This window comes from Micromys minutus, assembly GCF_963924665.1.
Source record: "Micromys minutus genome assembly, chromosome: 23".
In the NCBI taxonomy this organism is placed as follows: domain Eukaryota; kingdom Metazoa; phylum Chordata; class Mammalia; order Rodentia; family Muridae; genus Micromys; species Micromys minutus.
In genome coordinates, this window is record NC_137958.1 from 41,550,297 (window position 1) to 41,574,835 (window position 24,539).

Sequence of the window (24,539 nt, forward strand, 5' to 3'; positions counted from 1 at the left end):
GGAATAAGGAAAAGTTTCTTTTGGTTTATGATTTCAAAGGCTTGGAGTCCATCATGACAGGGCATTACAAGCAGGTATACTGGCTTATCATGCAGGAAGCAGGGTGAGGTTAAGTTCTCAAAGCCCGTCCGCAGGGATGTACTTCCTCCCACAAGGTCTCACCTCCTAAAGGCTCTGTAACCCCCTAAACTGTGCCACCAAATGGGGATCAAGTTTTCAAGTACAGGATCCTATGGGAGACATGCTTCAGACCACCACAGCATACAAATAGAGTTCTTTATACATCTCCATGGCTATACTTTGTTGTCATTCATCCCCCTTCCCCACTACCTTTCTCCATGTCCCTCCTTTCCCCAAAAGATCTGGTTCCCTTTATTCCCAATTAGTAAGAATGTGAGACTTTTAAGCCTTCATAACCATAAGAGCCAATTCCCATGATGCCTTTCTTATGTATCTCTCTGTATCCTGTTGGCTGTGTTTTCTTAGAAAACCCCAGCAAACAGTAGTTACTGGCATTCCTTAGTTGTTGCTAAGTTGAAGACTAGAATCACTGTCCATTATAACTTTCAAATGTTCAATACATGTTAAGTTCTATTAATTGTTTCGAAACAATCCATCTAACTAGACAATATTTATGGACTATTTGCTGAACTAAATATGATCCTAGAGGACAAGCCCAAAACAGGTGGTCTGCACTGTACAAGAATTCATAGTAAAAACAGCTCTTAAAACAATTCTGAGTATAAAGCAAAGAGGAAGGAAGGAACAAGGCACAAAGATAGAGCAGAAAGTGCTTTAGTAGGAGGCACTTCAGCTAGGTCTAAGTCAGCACCAATTCTGTGGGCCTGTAACTCAGACTAATAGTTCATTCTTTCTCTGCCTCCCTCCCTCCCTCCCTCCCTCCCCCCCTCCTCCTCCTCCTTCTCCTTCTCCTCTTCTTCTCTCTCCCTCCCTCCCTCCCCTCCTCCTCCTCTTCCTCCTCTTCTTCTCCCTCCCTCCCTCCCTCCCTCTCTCTCTTTCTCTCTCTCTTTCTCTTCCTCTCTCTCTTTCTCTCTCTCCGTGTGTGTGTGTGTGTGTGTGTGTGTGTTCTCCTTTCCCTCTCCTTTAGAAAGTGATTATTGCTTCCTCATCCAACCTCCTCGAGATACATGTTGTCCCTATTACTTTAATGAATTGGGTCCCACAAAGCTAAGCAGCTTTACAAGTAATCAAGTGATTTCAATCCCTCAGATGCCTAGGAAGGGCTGAGGCCTTCTTGACTTCTCTCTCCACCTATGATGGCATGTTAGTAGACCCAGTTTTATGTTCTGCTTGGGACTTCAAAAGTATAGTTACCAGACATGCTTGGAGGACAGTGGTCTACAAAATTCCACTTCTGGCTCTTATATCTTTCTCTACCTTCTTCAGTGTCCTTTGAGCCTTGGAGGGGATAATACAGATGTTTCTTTTAGAGCTGTGCTTTCAACAGTAACTCAACACTTTGGACACTTATGAATCTCTGAAGTAAAAAAAAAACACCAACAGCAAAACCAGAATATAAAAATGAAGCTTTTCTGACCAAAACTGATAGCAGTATTGACTGAGGGACATGAATGTTTAGAAGGAAATTTCACAGGCACATCCTGTTTATATACTGTGCCTTTTAATAGTCCTCTTAGTGAGCTGGAGTGGTGGCTTAGTGGTTAAGAGCACTGACTTCTCTTCCAAAGGCCCTGAGTTCATATCTCAGCAACCACATGGTGGCTCACAACCATCTGTGATGAGATCTGATGCCCTCTTCTGGTGTGTCTGAAGGCAGCTACAGTGTACTTATATGTAATAAATAAATAAATCTTTTTAAGAATAGTATTCTAAACATTTTAGAAGAAACCTAGTTTTATTTTCAAAATGGGCACACAATAAAAGTATATTCCGAAAGACTTTTAACATGCATATAAAGTCATGAATCCACTACGAAAATCTGGACATACTATAGTTTCATCTCCCTCAAACTTCCTTATTTTCTTCCTTTTTCTTGTTTTTCTCTAATCATTCTCTTTCCCACTCATCCCAGAACTCCCATCTGTTACCCTGTCTCCTTTGCTGTAGACACTACCCTACTGGAGATGGAACCATTCACAGTTTTTACCTTTGTGATGGTGCAAAGGCAGCACACACTTAGTGAAAACCCTTTTCAGACTTTTAACTTAGTTCTCCTCTTGGGCTAGGGTTATATGTTATATGCTTTTGAGACTATGTTCCCTACCTTCCAATTAACCATGGAAACATTAAGCTGAACACTGGACACTAGTGTATTGTGTGTGGCAAGTGTTGGGGTTTGATAGGTAAAATGAATTAAATACTTTTGATTTAACATTATCTTTAACTAAAAATGGGCTTATTGGATGTGCACTTCCAATATTAGTTAAAAAGCGTATACACTATTGTTGACTGTTTTATGCATAAAGTCTTAGAGTATCATTAACCTTTTGAGTTTCTCTTTTCTTTCTAGTACAGTACTTTACAATTAATTCAAGTTGTTTTGTGTATCAGTAGTTCCTTTTATTGCTAAGTAATTACAGTATATATCTGTAACACAGTTCAGAGCCTGTTGGGAAGTGTGTGTGTGTGTGTGTGTGTGTGTGTAATACTTGGAATGATATTGTATTTTAGGGTATTTGTCTAACTTTAAGAAGTGCTAAATGCTTTTCATGTTGTTGTACACTACAGCTTCACATTCCTGCAAGTATTGAAGTATTGTAGGGTGCTACAGTTGTCATAAGCCTGGACCAACAGTCTTTTTATCTTAGCCTTTTTGTTTGCATGGAGTGGTATTTCCTGAAATCTCTCTCTTTTTTTAATTGGATAGTTTCTGCATTTACATTTCAGGTGTTATCCCCTTCCCCCATTCTCATCCCCCCCCCCCCAAATGCCTCCATGAGGGCGCTCCCTCTCCCAACCACCCACTTCCACCTCAGCACATTGGTATTCCACTATATTGGGAAGATGAGCCTTAGCTGGTTCAAATGTCTCTCTTCCCATTGATGCCAGAGAATGCTGTCCTCTGCTGCATATGCACCTGAAGCCCTGAGTCTCTCCATGTGAACTCATCGGTTGGTGATTTAGTCCCTTGGAGCTATGGTGGGTTTGGTTTGTTGATAATGTTGTTCTTCCCATGGAGTTGCAAACCCTTTCAACTCCTTAAGTCCTTTCTCTAGTTCCTTTATTGGGGTCCTCGTGTTCAGTCTGATGGTTAGCTACCAGCATCCTCCTCTGTATCAGTATGGTTCTGGCAGAGCCTCTGAGGAGGCATCCATATCATGTTCCTGTCTCTGCCTCTGCCTCCCCTCTACCGGCGTGCACCACCACAACCAGCTTCTGATTTCTTATCAATATTCTGAAGAACACTGAGCATGCTTTTTTTTGCATATGTATATGTCTTGTGCTTATATTTGGTGAAGTATCCATCCACACATTTTGCTCAACTTTTTGTTTTTGTTTATTTGTTTGTTTTTGTTTTTTCCCGTTATAGAGTACCTTTTCCAGTCTTCAGAGTACTTTTGGTACTTTGAATGGATTTGCTGATAAATTTTTGTATTTTGATAAATTCTAAGTGTTTGGGCCCAGAAGCTTAGGGTCTTCTGTATTTAGGAATGTCTGTGTGCACTGTGCTGAGTTTTGACTAAACCAGCTCTCATCAGTATATCTACTTAATTGCATCTTTTCTCACATATAGCCTTCATGAATTTCTTCAGTTTAAAAGAAGTGAAATTGTGAGAAAATGTTTAGCTATAGACTAAGTTAGTACTTTACCTTCATTTAGCCTATATAGTGTAAGTATATTAAATGATTGAAACAGTAATAGCAAACTTGTGTTTGAGTGTAGAAATTTACATACTTTAAAATTGTTTTCAGTAGAACTTTGAAATTTGTGGAATATTGATTGGGGTTTTTGTCATTTTAGCAGAGTGTATAGTATGATACTTATATCTTTATTTCTGTCTTAGGTACGTATAGCAGCAAAATTCATCATTCACGCCCCTCCTGGAGAATTTAATGAGGTTTTTAATGGTAAGTCTTTAAACTACCTTTAAAAACATTATTTACTATCTATCTATCTATCTATCTATTTATTTATTTATTTATTTATTGGACATGTGTGCCGTGATGTTTGTATATGTCATAGGAGGACTTTGCATGAGTTGGTCTCCTCCCACCATGGGTTCTGAGGCTCCAGCACAAGACCTTAGGTTGCTCCAGCCACCTGGACATCTGAGCCTTTCTAAGCCCCATGATGTGCTAATTCTTTCTCTTGCAAACTGTCCTCTTTGATTTAATTTTAAGTAAATGAAAAGTACCAAAAGTCAGTAAAAGTGGTAATATTTATTTGTTACTTGCAAGAGTGTGGAAGGACAAAAAACTTGTTCTTGCCCCTTGGTCACAAACTGTTACCTGTTTGGTTATGTTTTCCACAGACCAAATTCACTTGAAACCAATGAATGTGTTGTCAAACTAAGAAGCATAGTCCTAAGTATTTTCTGGAAATTATATTGGATCATTTTAATGGTGCAGATTATCCTTAGTTCTTTGGAGGCATACTGTATATATGCCTGCAGCAGCTGTTTAAACTGACCTTGATTTTTATTTATTTATTTTTAATTCCCTTTTATGTTATATAACCAAAATCTTTTCTTAAAATACTGTGGTGCACATTTTTTTTCTTTTTTCTTTATGTATATGAGTACACTGTAGCTGCTGTCTTTAGACACAGACACCAAAAGAGGGCATCGGATCTCATCACAGACAGACAGACAGACAGCACACACACACACACACACACACACACACACACACACACACACACACACACATACTGTTCATGCTTCTCCTCCAGTACTTCTGAATCTGAATTATTACTTACTAAGATCTGTATTCCATCTTTGCTACCCTAGAGCCAATGGTGGCCTGGGGCCACTCTTCCCTGGCTCTTACGTGATTCATACTTTGTCTTGTACAGCTCTCGAGCCTGCATCTTCTCTTCCCAGCAATGGCAATTCTGCTGCTTCTTTGGTCCCCCCTTTCCTGTGACTCCTAAAGTCCTACCTCTGTCTCCCTGCCTAGCCATTGACCACTGGGAACTTTATCCAAGGAGAACCAGCTGGGGGTGGGGATCTTCAGTGTCTGGCATGTGGTAGTCTTCTGAAATTCCCAAATAACTAAACTAGATCCACAACAGTGCGCCACCATGTGGTTGCTGGGAATGAAACTCAGGATCTCTAGAAGAGCAATCTGAACCACTGAGCCCCTGTGGTGCATATTTACAGGTAGTTTGGTCATTAGAAAATTTTGATCATGCTTGTATGGGAGCTATTAATGTATAACTAAAATAAACTATATTCCTTACAATATTCAAACAGAAAAATAATAATATATAAAACAATATTGTTTTGCAGATGTTCGGTTATTGCTTAATAATGATAATCTTCTCAGGGAAGGAGCAGCACAGTAAGTATTCTATGTTTTTATAGCTAAGATTACTGGGAAAGAAAAGATGTTGTAATGGTGATATTGCAGCACTAATCCTTGACATAGCGTTTATGAAATATAGTTACAGTTTGTATAACTATGTATATTAGAGTGAGAAATCACATGGGTAGTTAGGGACCAGTAAGAGATGAAATTCTTTGTAGTTTCTCAAAACTAGAAGCTCATTTGATAGCACTGGAACTCATGTCAAAGTATCTGTGAAATGCAGAGCTATACTTTGAACCAGTGATAGGAAGTGGAGACGGTAAGCCCAGAAGCTCTCAGGCCAGGTAGCATGCTTTACTTAGCTCTGGTCAAGTTGTAATCTGACCTCTGCATATCACTCACATACAGAAGAGCAGATAGATGGATGGATGGATGGATGGATGGATGGATGGATGGATGGATGGATGGACGGATGGACCGACGGATGGACGGACGGACAGACAGATAGAAGATAGATAGATAGATAGATAGATAGATAGATAGATAGATAGATAGATAGAGGGATGGATAGATAGATGGATGGATAGATAGGTAGGTAGGTAGGTAGGTAGGTAGGTAGGTAGGTAGGTAGGTAGATTTTGTGTGTGTGTGTGTGTATGTATACGCACACACATATATGTAACATACATACTGTGTACATCATATACAACACACATGCTTCAAGTCTCAACTTGAATTTTCCCTCAAAATAAATGATTGTCACTTGCTGTAATAAAGTTGTCCAAAGCTTGGATAGCCTGTGTTTAAGGGGTATCACAAAAATAGAGTCCCCACTGTCAGTGCTCCAGAATAAATGGATGACCAGAAATGTAGGTTCCTCTGCAGTTGCTTTTTATACTGTTTCTTAGATGAATTTATTTCTCTTTGCTACATGTGTACCTTTCCTCCTTGTTTACCCTTAGACTATGGCTTCATCTTTCCTATGCTCTCTTTCTTTCTGTAAGGGGAAAAAGCAGGGCTGTCATTGTTCTTCAGAATGGATTGAGTTGATGCATCTTTACTAAATGCCAAAACTTCAGTATGAGTCAAAGTAAAATCAGACTCACTGAAGACCCTGTAGCATAAACTCTAGAACACTATGAAGTCGTTCCAGATACTCTAATTCAGCAGACAAAAGACTATTAGGCTTCACTGTTAATGAAATCAGTAAGCCTTTTAAGAATTTTTTTTTTTATCAGATTCAGACATGTCTAGTATCAGGCCATATGATACAAAATAAAATACGAGAGACATATGAAAGGCCTTCAGAATCCAGAAATAGAACTCTTTAATTTCTATTTTGAAAAAAAGTTCAGATTTATTTTCTTTTATTATGTATGTGTGTTTGCTTCCTTGTGGGTATGTGCTTGTGAGTGCTGGTATCTGCGAAGGGCAGGAGTGTTGAATCTTTTGGAAATGGTGGTTGTGAGCTATCCAACATGGGTGTTTTAGCATGAACTTAGATCCTTTACAAGTGCAATATGTGCTCGTAACCACTGAGCCATCTCATTAACAAACCTTTTTGACTGATTCTTAATGCTGAATAGTCTACTTCTATTGGAAAGGATTTTGGAAATCATTTAGTGCAGACTTAGTTTTATAAGGTAAATGGTGTTCATTCTAGCTAATGATAGGGTTGGAGCAAAACCCACATATTCTGGCTGCTCCATTATTGAGTATCTTTTGTACTGTATTGTACCATTTGATTTGATTTAAGTGTTTTAGATAAAACTTGCCAAGTCTCTCTTTTTTTTTAAGATTTTATTTATTTATTATATATAAGTATACTATCGCTGCCTTCAGACACAACAGAAGAGGGCATCAGATCCCATTACAGATGGTTGTGAGCCACCATGTGGTTGCTGGAAATTGAACTCAGGACCTCTGGAAGAGCAGAGCCTCTTAACCACTGAGCCATCTCTCCAGCCCCCACCATGTCTCATTTATTTTATGATTTTTTCAAGTTTCTTATTAATCCTAGTCCTCCCAGGTTGAAGGTATATGAGGATTGATGCTGTGGGCAGTAAAAGGCTTGGGTCCACCTAGATTGCTGTTTTTAAGTATTTACATTTTTAAAATGCAGCTTGTACTAGAAACAAATGAATATTACTCATTTCAATTTATGACTAAAGCCTTTTGAGTAAATAATTTAAGGGTGAGTTACTAGTTACTTTTGCATTGGTGTGATACAATACCTGATATAAGCAACCTAAGGGAGAAAAGATTTAGTTTAGCTCATGGTTTTGGAGAATTCTAGTAAGAATGGCAAGAAAATAATGATTCCAAGAGCAAGTGGGCTCACTGTTGTGAGGATCAGGAGGCTAGAGCAAGACCAGAACCCAGAGATGAGGATAACTTTGAAAGCCATTCCCAGTGACCTTCTTCCATCAGCAAGACCTCACTTCCTCAGACTTCCACAGCCTCCCACAGTAGCAACACCACATGCGGAACATGAGCCTTCTATGGGCATTGCAAATACACATTTCTGACAGTCTGACCACACTGAGGTTATTCCCAGGAAAATTACTTGATGTGTTGCAAAAGTCAGAAGGAAGTAACTAATATGCCGTTCTGTCTGTGTACTTCTGTATCTATGTACATCCATTTTGAAATGCTATGTTGGGAATTTCAAGAGGTGGTGATTTGATTTTACATTGGTGTCTATATATATTTATTATTCTTGTAATAGTTATAATCTTAAAGTGTAAAACTATTCTGTTAAGTGGAAACAGTTTTCTAGATATAGAATGATACCAATTTAATAGAACACTTTCTAGTTTTTACTACTACTTGATGTTCTCTTAAGTATTCTTTCATGTATTCAACTAAAAGACCTTGGGCAATAGGAACTGCCTGAGTATCATGGTACCTAGTTGTTTACTAATGTCTTAAGTAATTGTACATGAACATCATTGCTTTTGGGTTCGTGTATAAAAGGCCATATATTTACTGGTTATGTTTTATTTTTGCCAAGTTTAAAGCTGCATATCATTACTTGGTTCTTAAAAACCATATCTGTATTTTAACTATAGTTAATAAAAGATAAGTAAAATAATTCCAGTTTTATCAACCACAACATGTACAGTATAGATTAACTGGCAGGTGATTATTTAAAACATTACTACAATTTTAAGTAATTGGCCTTTTTCTTTTCTAGTGCATTTGCACAGTATAACCTGGACCAGTTTACACCAGTAAAAGTTGAAGGCTATGAAGATCAGGTATGTTTCATAACACACTTCTTTTGTTGTTGTCATTGTCATTTATAAAAACTTATCCTGGAAGAATTGTGAGATGGTGTAATATTACTCATTTTAATTGAAGGCATTTAATGGCAAAATAGTTGAAATGGTCATTTTTATTTTTTGGGAGTACTATCAGGAAGTCAGTTTTAGCAGTAACCTGGTGTAGTGGTTCCAGTGCCCTCCTTTGACCTCATGGGCACCCGCATCCATATGAATAGGCACACTCATACATGCACATCATTGCACACTAGTTACTGTTTCATCTTCCAGAGATCTAATTGGTTACCATTCCAAACAATACTACATCAAGTGTCTTTGTATTACTGTAACACTGACAGTGGTTTTCTTTAGATAAATCCCTAAAAGAAAATCTGCTGCATTAATGAATACATCTTTTAAAAATGTTTAGTGGCTGCTTAAGTCATTTTAACAAATTAGCATAATTTTAATACTTAAACCAAAAAAAAAAAAAAAGGTGGTGTATACTAATTTTACCCATGAGCATATGTTTAAACACTTTAAAGATAGTACCAAGTAGAGGCCAGTGAGATGGCTCCAGGGTAAAGGCTCTTGCATGGTGACCTGCGTTTGAGCCCTGGAACCCACAGTGGAGCGAAGGACCTCACTTGCAGAAGCTGTCCTTTCGTATATAAGTACATTTTAAGAACAGTGTGAAGGATTTACAACAAAACTTCATCAATTTGAATGGTGCTTTCCCTTTTTCCAGAAAACACATGTAACAACACTTGTAGATAAAGAAAGGACACACTAGTAATACATTTGTGGACTAAATCACACTATTAGCTTCCTGGGTTATTGTGCAACTACTAAAGAGGATGGTGAGAGATAGCTAGTCAACTTTGAGGGGTTTCCATAGATATTTATGTATAGAAAAACTCAGGTCTGTGTGGAGGCAGACTACCAGAGCCTACTGTGACCAAAAGGCAAAGCTTTCTTCAGGGTACAAGCTGCTGGTTTATCCCCAAGTGAAGGGGATGCAGCACCTGCCGAAAAGGAGGTTGGGACTTTATAGGGTGCTTTTGGCTGGGCAGAGGTGACAAGAGAGCACTAAGGAGAACGAATTGCACATCGTTTTCCAGGGATTGGGATTGGGGGTCTTCTGGCTGTTAGGATAGCAAGAGGCTGTGGTCAAGTTCTGTTGAGACAAGGGTTTAGCAGACTTCGGAGAAATAGAGAATGTTCAGCTTCCATTTCCCCAATGAGGCGGGGTCTCACACCATTATCTATCTTGGTGCCTTAGATTACATCTTGGGCCAAAGCTCTGGGCCAACTCAACGAAGTTTATTGAAATGTGTATATTTTTATATGCACTTTTATCATTCTTTGAAAGCAGTGGCCACAAACCTTGTGTGTGTCAGCATAAGTAGATAAGTACATATTTATCTAATGTGGCATTTTATTACCAAAACATTTTAGAAAAGCTACATACTGTATTGTCAGCACAATTTACATCCGAGAATGGGAAAGTAAGTCTTGTTGTAGATCAGTATTTACCAGCTGGACAGCTACAGGAAGAGGAGAAAGGTGTTTGTTTGTTTGTTTGTTTGTTTGTTTGTTTGTTTTGAAGTAAGATACAAAATAAAAGGGTTATTTATATATTTCTTAAATGTACATAAATGCATGGATTATTTTTTAAAGTTTTGGAAGTTAATAGTGTTTAGTTTTTAAGAAACAAGCACATTTGGGGAACAGAAAAAGACCAGGTGCCAAACAAGTCAGGATTGAAGAGCTGCCTTTCTGGATTAAAACCATCAGATTGGTAGGGCCTCTGTTTTTAAGGACTCAGAGCTGCTATCAGAAATAGTAAACTGCCTCTTTGGGTGGGTGGATAGATAAATGGATGGTCACCTCCAGTGCTGTATAGTAGGAAATCGTTTTTTTCCCCACTCAGTATCCAAAAATGGTATGGAAAGATCCACGAGTGTACATTGATTGAGAACACTGTCAGTATCTTTGTGCCTCCTCTTTTAAGATAATTTTCACAGTGTGGTGTGAGCAGTTGTCTCGGTGTAATTGTGCAGTTTCAGGAAGGGTCTGAAGCAAGTGTTCATTACTCTGTGTCCATGTTAATATTTTTCTAAATTTATTTGAAAATTGAAGGTCTTGATAACAGAACATGGAGACTTGGGAAATGGAAAATTTTTGGATCCAAAAAACAGAATCTGTTTCAAATTTGATCATTTAAGAAAGGAAGCAACTGATCCAAGGCCCTTCGAAGCAGAAAATGCCATTGAATCCTGGAGAACTTCAGTAGAAACTGCACTGCGAGCTTATGTAAAAGAGCACTATCCGAATGGGGTCTGCACTGTGAGTCTTCAGCCGGCAGTTCTTCCCTGTGGCTTCCTATACAGATGTGCCAGTTTATATAAGTCCTTGAAACTAACAGTATATACAGAACTAACAGCTTCTAGCTTCTAGCTTTTTTCTTTCAATGCTTATCTTTCTAAAAAAATAATAATAATATCCCCAAGTGACAAACTAATTGTATGTTAAATTGAATTCAGATCAACACTGGATTAAAGAATATGATGCTACTCTCTTTAGTCATCTGCCCATGTTCAGCTTCAATTAACTTTTATTTAGTTACAGAAATCTTAGAGAATTATTTCAGTTTATAGTTTAATTTCCTGTTGTTTTAATGTTATCTGTTCATTGGTTTATGTTTTTGCTTTTGAACTTTCCTAGGATTGGCTCCAGTTAGGCTCTTTAGCACCTGAGTTAGGTCTTCTCCATAGCCATGGTGATCTTTCGAAATGCAGATAAGATCCTGGAAAATCCTCTGCCTGGAATCTTCAGAGACTTAATTAGGGTAGAGTCTAGGCGTATAAGAAGATTGAGAAGCCATGTGGCCTTGGTTCTGTTTACCTATCCAGCCTAAATTACTATACATCATAGTTTATGCCCATTTTTTTATGGCATCTGATAGATACTTAAAGGGTGACATTGTTTGGCTTTAACTAAACTCACTGTTGTTCTTGTTTTCTCTGCCAATAAGGTGTATGGCAAAAAAGTAGACGGGCAGCAAACCATTATCGCATGCATAGAAAGCCATCAGTTTCAAGCAAAAAACTTTTGGTAAGTTACAGTTTTGTGCATTTAATTTTAACAATATTTATATTCCATATAACTGAGACTGTACCTTCTGTGTGATTAAGAGCAATATAAACTTGATAAATAAGACTGATGCCCTTCGAGAGTTTGAAAGCTATGTATGTACTTAATGATTATCTGAGTCATTAGAGTGCAGTAAACTGGATGGCATTCACCAAGAGTGTAGGAGAGCAGAGTGATTTGGGAAGGGAACTGGCAGCAACCTAAGCAAGCATGTGTGCTTGCAAACAGACCAGGTGGCACCCCATCTGCTCATCTGAAAATGGGGTGTTCCTGTATCTTAAGAATGGAAAAACCAGGAGTCTTCTTTAAATTTGAGAACTTTAGGTTAGGTAAATTATTATTATTATTATTATTATTATTATTATTGTGGACATTGTTTTGTTGGACAGTGTGAGAGGGTAGAATTGCAGTCATGCTTTGTAACTGCACATAACAGTTTGTATAAAAATCTGCATACCCCATGTTGACTTATCAGGTGTTTAGAAAGTTGTTAAATTTTATTATGGATCTGTGGATCATAGAATCCTAAGGTTCTCTAAGACGTTTACTAGTTTAAACTTGAAAAGTGTGGGCCACCTTTTTGTTAACACATGCTGAATATCAGTTAATATGATGGAAATGTTTACATTAAAAGTATATTGAGTTTTGAATCAGTTACTGTCAGTAACTTCTGTTGGATCACTTAGGCTGTTCACTACTTTGTCAGAAATCAAAGCCAGGTTATATAAACGCTAACCAAAGATATTTGGAGGAATGCAGGTTCATTATCTGTATCTAAACATATGCCTAAATAACAGACTATAGCTTCTTAAAAATAATGACCTACAGAAGTTTATCTTATCTCCATAATCCTAAACCAGTAAATCTTTGGAAAATATTGCTTATATATTTGTGCCAGGAAATACATAATAAATCAACTGTTGAGCTTGACCTATTAAAGATTTTTTACTAAGTTTTGCTTATGAATCTTTGGGGAGACTTATTACTAACTTTCAAAAATAAAACTATATATTAAATGAATTAAATCTCTTGAGTTTTCTTGTGATTTCACTTTACATACTGACTCCTTTTGTAAGCCACCACTATGGACACTGTATCTTTGAAGCTAAAAATGTCTTTTACTTTGTAAAAACAGTTTAAGCTGGGCTTGGTAGTGGACAGCTATGAGCCCAGCACTCAGTAAGCCAAGTAGAAGGATTGCAAGATTGCAGCCTTCCTAGGCTCATGGTAAGACCCTGTCTCACAAACAAACAGAAAAACAAAACAAGAAAACGGAGGAAGGCTAGTCTTAAGAGTTTCTTACACTTCTCTTTAAATAAACCATCACTTCCAGTTCTTCATGTCTGGCACTAAATGTTAAAAAGTTGAAGAAACATATTTGCAATTACATTATTAATAGAAAAAAAGTATATAGAATATTCATGAAAACCAGGACATGTTGGCCATTTACTCTATTGAGCGAAGGGCATACTAACTCAGTACAGCAATGCCTTTGAAGAGCCTTTGGAACTTCTCAACTTGTGGTACTATTATGTGAGTTGGAACTTATTTTTTCTTTGCACAGTCAATTGCTGTGTGTGTGTGTGTGTTCCCAGAGTAATGCATGTTTTAAGGACTCAGTGTTTTCTTGATATAATGCCTCAATAAAAGAAATAACTTTTTTGGAAATGTAAAACAAAAATGATGAGATTTAGATTACTTTTTAGCCAAGCTTTTGTGAATGTGCTTAGATAAGCTATTCAAAGATATGTTATTCATTAAATTATCTTGTATTTCCTTATTAGTTTAAAGGTGATGTGTGTTGACTATAGGTATGAGGATTTTGTCATTATACCTATTATTTTTCATGGGTTAAGAAACTGGGAAGTAATTTGAATAAGCAGGAGTCAAATAATATATTAACTGACTCTTAAAAAAAACTCAGAAAAGCCTAAAGCTATTAATTTGCATATTAGAATGTCCTTAGTATACAAAGGGAAAAAATGGCTAAAAAGCTATCTATGCAAATTTTCAGAAAAATAGAATAAAAACAGCAAACCAATTGTGCAATGTTTTTAAGTTTCTACTGTGAAGGTGATACACCTATACCACAAATGGTTTTGAAAACGTGCCTTTTGTGTGAAAACCTGATGTTAGAAAAGGCAACAATACCCAACTGTTTCCAGATAGCAAAAGCTAACTAGGAAATTTGTTGTTACATTGTATCATTTGGCAACTAGTAAACAGCTCCATTTTTATTAGGGGAAATGCCATGATAGTTCAGACCTTCAGTTACTTCTTAAAGTAATCATTTAAAGTTCTCCACTTCTCCACTGTTGGTGGGATTGCAAGCTAATACAACCATTCTGGAAATATGTCTGGCGATACCTCAGAAAATTGGATATAGTACTACCTGAAGACCCAGCTATTCCACTTCTGGGCATTTACCCCAGAGACACTTTAATACACAACAAAGATATATGCACCACAATGTTCATAGCGGCTCTATTTATAATAGCCAGAAGCTGGAAGGATCCCAGATGTCCTTCAGAAGATGAATGGATACAAAAATTGTGGTACATATACACAATGGAATACTACTCAGCCACCAGAAACAATGACTTAACCAAATTCTTAAGAAAATGGCTGCATCTAGAGAATATCATCCTGAGTGAGATAACCCAGTCACAAAAAGAACAGATATAATATGCAGTCACTGATAGTGGGATGCTAACCCCAGAGGCTTGCACTCCCCCAGAAACAACTCACAGACTGTATGAAGTCCAAGAAATAAAGAAAACAAAACAAAACAAAAAAAATATTTACAAAACAAGAAAACTTTAACTATTTCCATGTTACATTTTGTTTTACATGTACTTTAGCTCATTGTAACTATTAAGTTTTCAAGGCATACTATCAAACCTTGAAAAAAATCAAGTACTGACTAAAAAATATATTCATATAGTTTTATGTGAAAATTATGTTAAAATCTGAAAAAAAAGTACTGACAAAAATGTATAATTTTAAGCAAAAAATGCTTAAAATCTGTACATTTATCTTTGTTTTGTAAAATAAAGTTGTTTAAAAAAAAAAAAGTTCTCAATGGTTGCTCATGAGGACCTGAGCTGGAGAGGTGGAAACTGATGGTGGACCCCTGAGGATGCTTGGGGAACTCTGAGGCAGTGAGAAATGGTGTCTCAAAAGAACAGGGTGGATGTCTCCTAGGTTCAACACCAGAAGTTGACCTCTTGTCCCCTGAATACATTTGTACCCTCCCTACTCAAGCATACAAAAAAGTAATAGTTTAAAACCCTTGTGTGTTTTAGAGCATCCAGGGATAGGGGCTTTAAGCCAATTACTTGGGAGGCAGAAGCAGGTGAATTTCTGAGTTTGAGGTTAGCCTAGTCATATAGTTTCAGAACAGCTAGACCCTGTTTCAGGTGTATGTGTGGGGAAGGTGCTTTAGGGCCAGTAAGAGAATTCAACAGGTAAAGCCACCTGCTTGCCAAGTCTGATGCTCTAAATGGGTTTTCTGGAACCCACATAATAGAGAAGCAACTCTTGTTTTTACTAGAGAGGAAGCAACTCTTACAGGTTGTCCTCTGACCTCCACATGCATGAGGTGGCACATGGATATACACATATACACACAAAAAAATACATACATAAATATTAAGACAATTCTTAAATTACTTCATTTTGGCTTGTATTTTAAGAATTATATTCATTATGATTTTCTTGAATAAGATTTTAATGTGTCTTACAACTAAACTTTGAATCTCTTAAATATTTCAATAGTTATAAAATTTGTGCCCAACATCTTTCTTCTGTCCTTTTTTACACAGTAGCATTAAATTTAAACCTGAAACAATATTGATTCAAATTATTTTCCCTACCCTTATTTACAGCTGCTGTTTTTATTTTTAAGGAATGGTCGTTGGAGGTCAGAGTGGAAGTTTACAGTCACTCCTTCCACCACACAGGTGGTTGGCATTTTGAAAATTCAGGTATGAAAAAGATATTGTTTACTGATCTCTAGGTGGTTCTGGACTAACACACAATTAAGGAGCTTATACTTTTGTAGTACATCATAACCTTTCTAGATTTTCCTTTAGGCCAATGGGAAAAACAACTAGTTCTCTTTTTAAGTCTTTTAAATAACCCGATGCTTCATTCCCTAGTCATTAAAAGCGCACGAGGATAGCTGACAGTTTAGTTTCTAAAACAGAGCTAAAATTAGATGCTGCCATTTGGGCTCCTCTCCTTTGTTCAACCAAGCATTTGAGTTGAATGTGTTCTGTGGTCTGAAATGTGTTGGGCGAAATACAATTACATGTCTTACTATATTACATATGGCTTTTAAATAACTCCTTACATGAATGAAATGCACTAGAATTGTACTCTTTGGTTCTTAATATAAATTTCAGTATTTATACAGAACATTTAATATAAGTAAATATTTGTTTGAATTCCAAATACTACCTAAGTCAGAGGAATTTACTGGCTAATCTTTGTTTGGGTTTACTCATCACAATATCATCTGTTGTAAAAATTGTATGCTACAAGCTCTGAAGGAATAAAATTGAACCAGTGCTGAAGCTATGTCATCTAACTTTGGTATATTTTCTAGTTTTATATTCTTTTACCTTAATATGTCTTGGTGCAGGTTCATTTAGGGACTCAAAACTAGAAGTTGAGAGCATAAAGTTTGAAATCAGATTTTATAGGTTTGACTTCTAGCCAGTTATTTATGTGATTTCAAAAAGTGTGATCTCCTGCTTATTTCTTTATCTATAAAAACTTTAAAACTGTTGAAAAGCTTTTAGATTGTTTGAGAATTAGTTCATGAGTAAAATAGTACAGCAAGACACAGAGCAATCAGTGAATGGTAGCAGTTTATTGTTAATGTCTTCCACTTCAGTTTGTCCTCCATGGCGTTGACCCAGACAGTTACATCACTTTCTAAAATGGTACCCCTGGTTGGACCACTTTGCCCTAGTTCTGCCTTAGGAACCTAGCACTTTTGCAACTTGATTTTGTAAAACTAGTTTACTCCCTGTCTTTGCCCATTTTTCTGTTGCTATGAAAAGAGCCTCATGACCAAGGAAGGCAGTTTATAGACGAAAACATTTATCTGGGCTTATAGTTTCAGGGGGGTGAATCCATGGCCATCGTGGTGGAGTATAGCAGTAAGCAGGCAGCCATGATGCTAGGATATAAGAGCTTACATCCTAGTTCATCGGCACAGGCACTAACTGAGAATAGTGAGGCTATTAAAACTTTAAAGGGTGTCCCCAGTGACACAGTTCCTCCAACAAGGCCACACCTCTTAACTTTCACCAGCTAGAGTCCAAGCATTCAAATACATAGACCTATTGAGACTATACTGTTCAAACTACTACTGTGTTCCCTGATTTATTTTTCACATTGCCTTTACCACAGATTATTTAGAGTGTTAAGTCTGTGTTTGTCATTTTCAAGTTTAACATATTTGTTGATGTAAGAGGTGGTATCCTGGAAACATTCCTTTAATGTGTTCGCTTTATTTTCTTTCTCTAACAGGTTCACTATTATGAAGATGGTAATGTTCAGCTAGTGAGTCATAAAGATATTCAAGATTCCCTCACAGTATCTGTAAGTAATTAGTTCCTCAGTGAATATAAAATAACAATGTTCTTGTAAAACAGGAACTTTACAGTGGACTTTTAGTGATATTTTCCTTCAGATTAAAGAGTTCTAATTCTGTGCATTTTGGTCAAGAGGGTTGGTGTATGTTCAAATTCATTGCCTATTTCTCTCTTAAAACTTAGTTTTATGTGTATGTATGTTTTGCTGGTATGTATATCTATGTACAATATGTGTCATTGTGCCCATCGAGGCCAGAAGAGGGCCCTGGATCCCTGGAACTTTTGTTGAGTCACACACAATATGTGTGTTGGCACTAGAACCCACAACCTCTGGGGTGCCAAGCTGAGCCATCTCTCCCGTCCTTATTGCCAATTTCTTAATTGCTTATTTGTGGTTTTACTATGTTCTAGATGCATGTCTGGGATCATGTAATTTGTAAATAATTTCACCTTTTTGGGTTTTGTTTTTAATTTTTGTTTTGTTTTGTTTGTTTGTTTGTATTTGAGACATTTTCTCTGTATAACCTTCCTGGTTATCCTGGAACTTGCTTTGTAGACCAGGTTGGCCTTGAACTCCCAGAGAGCCATCTGCCTTTGCCTCCTAAGTGCTGAGATTAGATTAGAGGCAGGTGTCATTACCCCTGGCTGTCTTCACCTTTCTATGTGATGTCTGTCCAACTTTTTTATGGAGTCAGTTGTGGAACAAAGCTGCTGCAGTGTGTTGCTGTATGTATGTATGTATGTGTGTATGTATGTATGTATGTATTATGTATGTATGTATGTGTGTGTATGTATTATGTATGTATTATGTATGTATGTATTATGTATTATGTATGTATGTATGTGTGTATGTATGTATGTATGTATGTATGTATGTATATATGTATGTATGTATGTATTTATTATGTGTGCCATTATTATGGAGACAGACACCAGTGCCTAAAACAGGGTCATGATCAGTCTGTGACTGCCTAACTGGTAAACAATGCTATACATTTAGAATTCCTCTGAATTTAGGAACCTTTTTGTATTTGAATTTTATTTCTCCTTAAAGGTTTTTCAACATTCTTTTAATTGTCTTTGCATCTTTGTATTTTCTTATCAGTTTTTTACTCTAAAGACACTAATAATGTAATTAGCAGTAACATTTTTCTGTAGACACTTGTGCTTGCATACAAAAGTACTAGTATATTGTAGATATTAATTTTACAGAGGCATTGGCTTTAAAAAAGTTTATGATTACATTAGGCCAAATGCTACCACTAAAGGAGAAAAATGACACCTTTCTGTCATGGGTACTTGAGGATCCCAGGCTGTCCTCTAACTCCAGGTCTCCTGTCTCAGCCTCCCCTGTACTGGGGTTCTGGATATGGTTACCTCCTTTTTTTTTTTTTTAACATTTTCATTATTTCAGTAATTTCTATGTATAATGTACATGATATTCTCCCAACTTTTGCCACTCACAGTGACTTATTTGTACTTTTCTGTAGTTGAGTGTTGTTTCAGTTGTTACTTGTAATAGCAGTTGTATAACAAAGATGCATGGTACATTATTGGGGAGTTTGTCCTTGTGAGCTTATTTGAAGGAATTCAGATGGCAGGTAGCGTACTCCACTGAGTAAAGTGTAGGGCTCTCTAGGGAAAGAGACTGATAGAGAGCATGTGTGGTGCATTTACACAATGGCGTACTACTCAGCTATCAGAAACAATGACTTCATGAAGTTCTTAGGCAAATGGATAGAACTAGAAAATATCCTGAGTGAGGTAACCCAGTCACAAAGAACACACATTGTTTGCACTCAATGATAAGTGGATATTAGCCCAAAAGCTCGGAACACCCAAGATACAATTTTCAGACCACATGAAGCTCAAGAAGAAGGATGAACACAGTGTGGATGCTTCAGTCCTTCTTAGACAAGGGACCAAAATACTCAAAGGAGGAAGTGCGGAGACAAAGAGTGAAGCAGAGACTGAAGGAACGTTCGGTCTTCCAGAGACTGCCCTACCTGGGAATCCATCCCATATACAGACACCAAACCCAGACCACTAAGCGGATGCCAAGAAGTCCTTGCTGACAGGAGCCTGATACAGCTGTCTCCTGAGAGGCTCTGCCAGAGCCTGACAAATACAGAGGTGGATGCCTGCGCCAGCCGTTGGACTGAGAATGGGGTCCCCAGTGGAGGAGCTAGAAAAACGACTGAAGAGCTGAAGGGGTTTGCAGTCCATAGGTGGAATAACAGTATCAACCAGCCAGACCACCCAGTGTGCCCAGGGACTAAACCAGCAACCAAAGAGCACACATGGAGGGACCCATGGCTCCAGCACATATGTAGCAGAGGACGGCACTGTCTGGCATCAGTGGGAGGAAAGGCCCTTGGTCCTGTGAAGGCTTGATGCCCCACTGTCGGGGAATGCCAAGGCGGGGAGACAGGAGGAGGTGGGTGGGTGGGTGGGGGAGCACCTTCATAGAAGCAGGGGGAAGGGAGACAGGATTTCTGGAGGGGTAACTGGGAAAGGGGATAACATTTGAAATGTAAATAAAGAAAATATCCAATTTAAACAAATGAAACAAAACAAAATGAACAACTGAGGGAGTGGCCATCCCCATTGTCCTTCAGTGTCCCTCTTTACATCACTGTTAGCAAAACAAGCATGACCACATATTGGCATAAAAAAAATTTGTTTTAGAATGTTTACAGTAGGGCTGGAGAGATGGCTCAGCGGTCAAGAGCACTGACTACTCTTCCAGAGGACCTGAGTTCAAATCCCACCAACCACATGGTGGCTCACAAACATTTGTAATGAGATCTGATGCCCTCTTCTGGTATGTCTGAAGACAGCGAAGTATATTCACATATATAAGAATAAATAAACCTTTTAAAAATGTTTACAGTGAATATGCATCATGTCTAAAATGTATGTTCTTCCTAATTGCACCCCGAGTGCTAGGATTAAAGGCATGCACCACCAAGCCCAGCTGCAGTAGGATTGCTTAGGTTCCAAGCAATCTCTCCAACACCCAGTTGTCTTCTTTGCTTGATACAGTTTTTAACCTGTACAGTTTATTATATTATAACATTAAGTTATACATGGCTTTAAAAATAGTGGGTTAGTGGTAGTAGAATGCTCTTCTAACATATACAGGTCCCTCAGTTCAGTGCCAGCACTGGAGGAAAAAAAAACAAAAAATATAGAATCTTAATATATATATATATGTATATATATATAAAATTTTTTTAAACTTTTATTTCAGAATGAGGTGCAAACAGCAAAAGAATTTATAAAGATTGTAGAAGCTGCAGAAAATGAATACCAGGTATGAGTTTCTAAAGAATCTGTGTTCACTGAGGGCTGGTTCTTAAGTTTGATAGCTATTTGGAAACAGCTTTTACGTCCATTTTGGGGTTTTTATTTTACTCTTAAGCAGTGAGATGGGCTGTTTAAAAAGAGTATTCTGAAAATATCCAGCATTGTAAGTAGTTGTTTCCTTGATTTACTTTAATGTCTAACCACTGCTTCTTGTAGACTGCCATCAGTGAGAATTATCAGACGATGTCGGACACTACCTTCAAAGCCTTACGTCGACAGTTGCCAGTGACACGTACTAAGATCGACTGGAACAAGATCCTTAGCTACAAGATTGGCAAAGAGATGCAGAATGCATAAATGAAAATTGCATGAGCAGATTGTTTTAGTGTCTTCGCGTTACAAAAATTATTGCAAAAGTATTCTGAGCTGTCAGCTGCCCAGTGAGGTGGGCTGTTGCATCTAAGATCACTGTAATTAAGTAGTGTGGTTAGAGCACAGAGCTTAGCTAATAACCTTGTTCCATTTCCTTTGTTTGGAGGGTTGGCCCTGAGTTAGGTAAGTATCTTACTCTGTTCCTCCTTTCCAAGTCTCTCTGTCCCTTCTCCTGTAGTGAAGAGGTGATCCCTCTAGGTCTAAAGGGTTTGAAAGATCTCAAAAGTACCTTATTTACTGGAACCCTGAAATTGTCTTTGGCTTGTAAAAAGGGCAACTTTTGATGTGAGCCCAGGTATTTTTAGTGGGGTCAGTAATGGATACTCTTGTTAAGGTGGTTGATGGACTTAGCCATACCTGCTGCTAAAGAAATTGTCTGCCTTTTCCTTTCACCTCTTCCAGCACGGAAGATGGAGTTTAGAGGGAGAGCATTTTCTATACCAGTTACGTTTAAACCTTCTCAGTAAGGTTATTTAGCTAGCTTAGTGTCTAACTAAACTTTTTTAAAACAAGGCCAAGGTCTGTTGCTGTTTTGAGATTCTGAAATTAAATGAGAATACTTATTTCAGAAATGCATTTAATGCTTTTTTTCTTGTGACAGTTATGCAAATTAGCTTGAATTCCATATGTTCCTGAGTTATTTTTATCACAAAGCCACAAGTGTATTATAAGGCAGATTGTAATATATATATAATCCTGAACTCATGAACATGTCTCAGTTGATTCTCCCTCTCCTTGAATTGAAAACTGAATTTCATTGTGACATTAAAATGGCAAAATTTGGTATTTATTTGAGTAAAAAAGATCACCAGTGAATCATACACTATTTTAAAATACTTTCTTTGTATATTGTCATTCTTAACAAGTTGTAAATTAGAAAATTTGGGAGTCTACATGGTATGTAACTGCATCTTTTGTTCTCCATTTTCTTAAGCATCATAAGCATGTTTGTAATACTTTAAATCTATCTACTGACACCACAGGAATTCAAGCCTCGGTGAACGTTAGCATTTACTATAAGGAGCTGGTGGATTTGTGGTTTCATTCAGTGGTTTTGCTGCTGATACTCGAGTGGAATCCATTCCTCACATACTCCTGCAGACATCTGGGCCTGGAATTTTTTTTTTTAAACACCACTTTTACTATGTATAATAAAATATTTCATTAGCTTGAACTGTATAGATTTTTAAAAATTCAATGAGAGCATGTTGTTTAATTTCTTTTTAAAATCACTGTTGGGCTTTGAAAGCATTGCAAATATATGACATTGTGACAGTTTTTGGCTAATTTTCTCTTTAGTTTTCAAGTCTTAGTATCAGGATTTCTGTGAAAATGAACTGATAACTGATTCCCTGTCAGAGTTTTAAGTTTTCGTGTTGAAGTGAACAGTAGATAACAGATTTGCTGAGCTGTGTGAGTTGGGCTAGCATGGGTCTGCATCCATGGCAGCCAATCATTTTGGCTCTTTATTTTCTAGAGTCTAGATATACTTTTGAAAAGATATGCAACTTTTTAAATTGGCATGTGAAACATGAAATTCTTCCAAAAATTCAGACATGCCAAAGCAGTGATTGTACAATTTTAGAGTCTTAATATTTTGTTTATATGAAAGAAGAATGAAACCATGGAATACCTAAAGCTCAGGGGTAGTTGTAATAGGAACTGTAGTGGCTGGTCTGAGTCAGCTGGCATTTGAGAGCCAGGAGAGTCAGTGAACTTGGGAGCTACCTCTGTTGTCTGGGTGGAAGGAAATGCTGACTTAGACATGGTGGTAGCTTTGGAGGCAGTATATAGTAGGAGCTAGGTTTAGTGAAATGTGCTGAGAGCTTGGTTGTGAAACATGGGGTGATTTCTTCTTACTATTCCTTAATCTTTTTTGACAGTCCAGTCGTTATTACCCCCCCCCTTCCACCCTCCAACAGTTCCTTATCCCATTCCTCCCCCATCTCCCAAGAGGATGTTCTCCCCCCACCCCAATCCACCAGACCTCCCCACTCCCTGGGGCCTCAAGGCTCTCAAAGGTTAGGTGCATCTTCTCTCACTGAGGCCGACCAGGCATCCTCTGCTGTATGTGTATTGGGGGCCTTGAATCAGTTGGTGTGTGTTGTCTGGTTGGTGGCTCGGTGTCTGAGAAGAGACAGGAAATAAAGAAGTGCTGTGCATTAAAAGAATGGGAAGGAGTTGACAAGATGAAATTCCTTGGGATAGTGACCAGTGTGAAGGAGCATTTGGTGTAGGCATAGAGTACATGAGCAGAATTTAGCGAAGGCGCTGGCTTTGCCGAGATCACATGAGAGGAGGAAAGTTACAGTGATGGTCTGAAATTTAAACTAGGTAAGCAAGGAAATGACCCAAGAGACAGTATGAGCAAAATGGTGTTTGGTGTGAAGATCTACCACAGTGGTTCCCAACCTGCAGATCCTGACCCCTGTAGCAAACCTTTCACAAAATATTTACACTGCAATTTATAGTAATAGCAAAATTACAGTTATGAGAGTAGCAGGGGAAACAGCTTTATGGTTCGGAGTCACTACTACGTGAAGTGTATAGTCAGCACTGGACTGGAAGGAATCAATGTCGACGTTGTGGTTAGTACAGTATGCTTATAACTTAGATGCAGAAGGCATAGAGGTCAGAGCAGTGAGTAACGGGGAGACACTCAGCCATGCACTTAGGGGTAGGGGAATAGCTGCGTATTGAAACCAGGACTAATGTTAGGGGTGTGGCACAGGCATTGTTCACAGATGGACACAGGCTTTCTGGTTTACAGCAGGCATTTCTGCTACATCTTTACTCACGCATTTGGGATAGCATATATTCATGATGCTAGTCTTTTAGATTCTGGAAACAAAAACAAAAGTGTTAAAAGATTCTGGCTTGTTATGTTTTTCAAAAATTTTAGTAAAATTAATTTAAAACACCTAAAGATAGCGCTATAGGATCTAAGTGATTATTTCCGTGTTTAAAATAGTTGTTAATAACCACAGTGCAAGTTTTGAAGTAATGAAAGGCACTTTCAAAAGGTTTTACATACTGATGTTTGGTTTTTTGTTTTGTTTTTGTTTTTGTGCCCTTGCCAACCACTGGATGCTATCAGGACCTTTAGCCAAGAATACCCAGTGGCTCTGTCATATGTTCATGTGCAAATGCTCCGGTGAGGATGTACATCTTAAGGATGTTCTCTCACATCTCAGAGGTGGGTTACTAAAAGACAGAACCACAGCATACTTTATAATCATGAATCTGTATATATGGGGGCTTGAAGGGAATTTTTGTTTGAGAAAGCCGTTCTCTGTTTAGCCCTGGCCGACCTGAATGAAAC

At 37.8% G+C, this 24,539-nt stretch overlaps 1 protein-coding gene across 1 annotated transcript in view; it reads left to right on the forward strand.

The window, feature by feature from the left end:
- Window positions 1–22,492, forward strand: part of CAPZA2 (capping actin protein of muscle Z-line subunit alpha 2) — a 30,093-nt gene extending 7,601 nt beyond the window's left edge. Inside the window, exons 2-10 of the mRNA XM_080936376.1 lie at window positions 3,987–4,050; window positions 5,433–5,484; window positions 8,648–8,711; window positions 10,857–11,063; window positions 11,752–11,831; window positions 15,778–15,856; window positions 17,412–17,483; window positions 20,730–20,792; window positions 21,002–22,492. Coding sequence (XP_080792502.1) covers window positions 3,987–4,050; window positions 5,433–5,484; window positions 8,648–8,711; window positions 10,857–11,063; window positions 11,752–11,831; window positions 15,778–15,856; window positions 17,412–17,483; window positions 20,730–20,792; window positions 21,002–21,142 — 822 coding nt within the window. The 3' untranslated portion in view covers window positions 21,143–22,492. The remainder of the gene's footprint in view (window positions 1–3,986; window positions 4,051–5,432; window positions 5,485–8,647; window positions 8,712–10,856; window positions 11,064–11,751; window positions 11,832–15,777; window positions 15,857–17,411; window positions 17,484–20,729; window positions 20,793–21,001) is intronic.
- The last annotated feature ends 2,047 nt before the right edge of the window (window positions 22,493–24,539 follow it).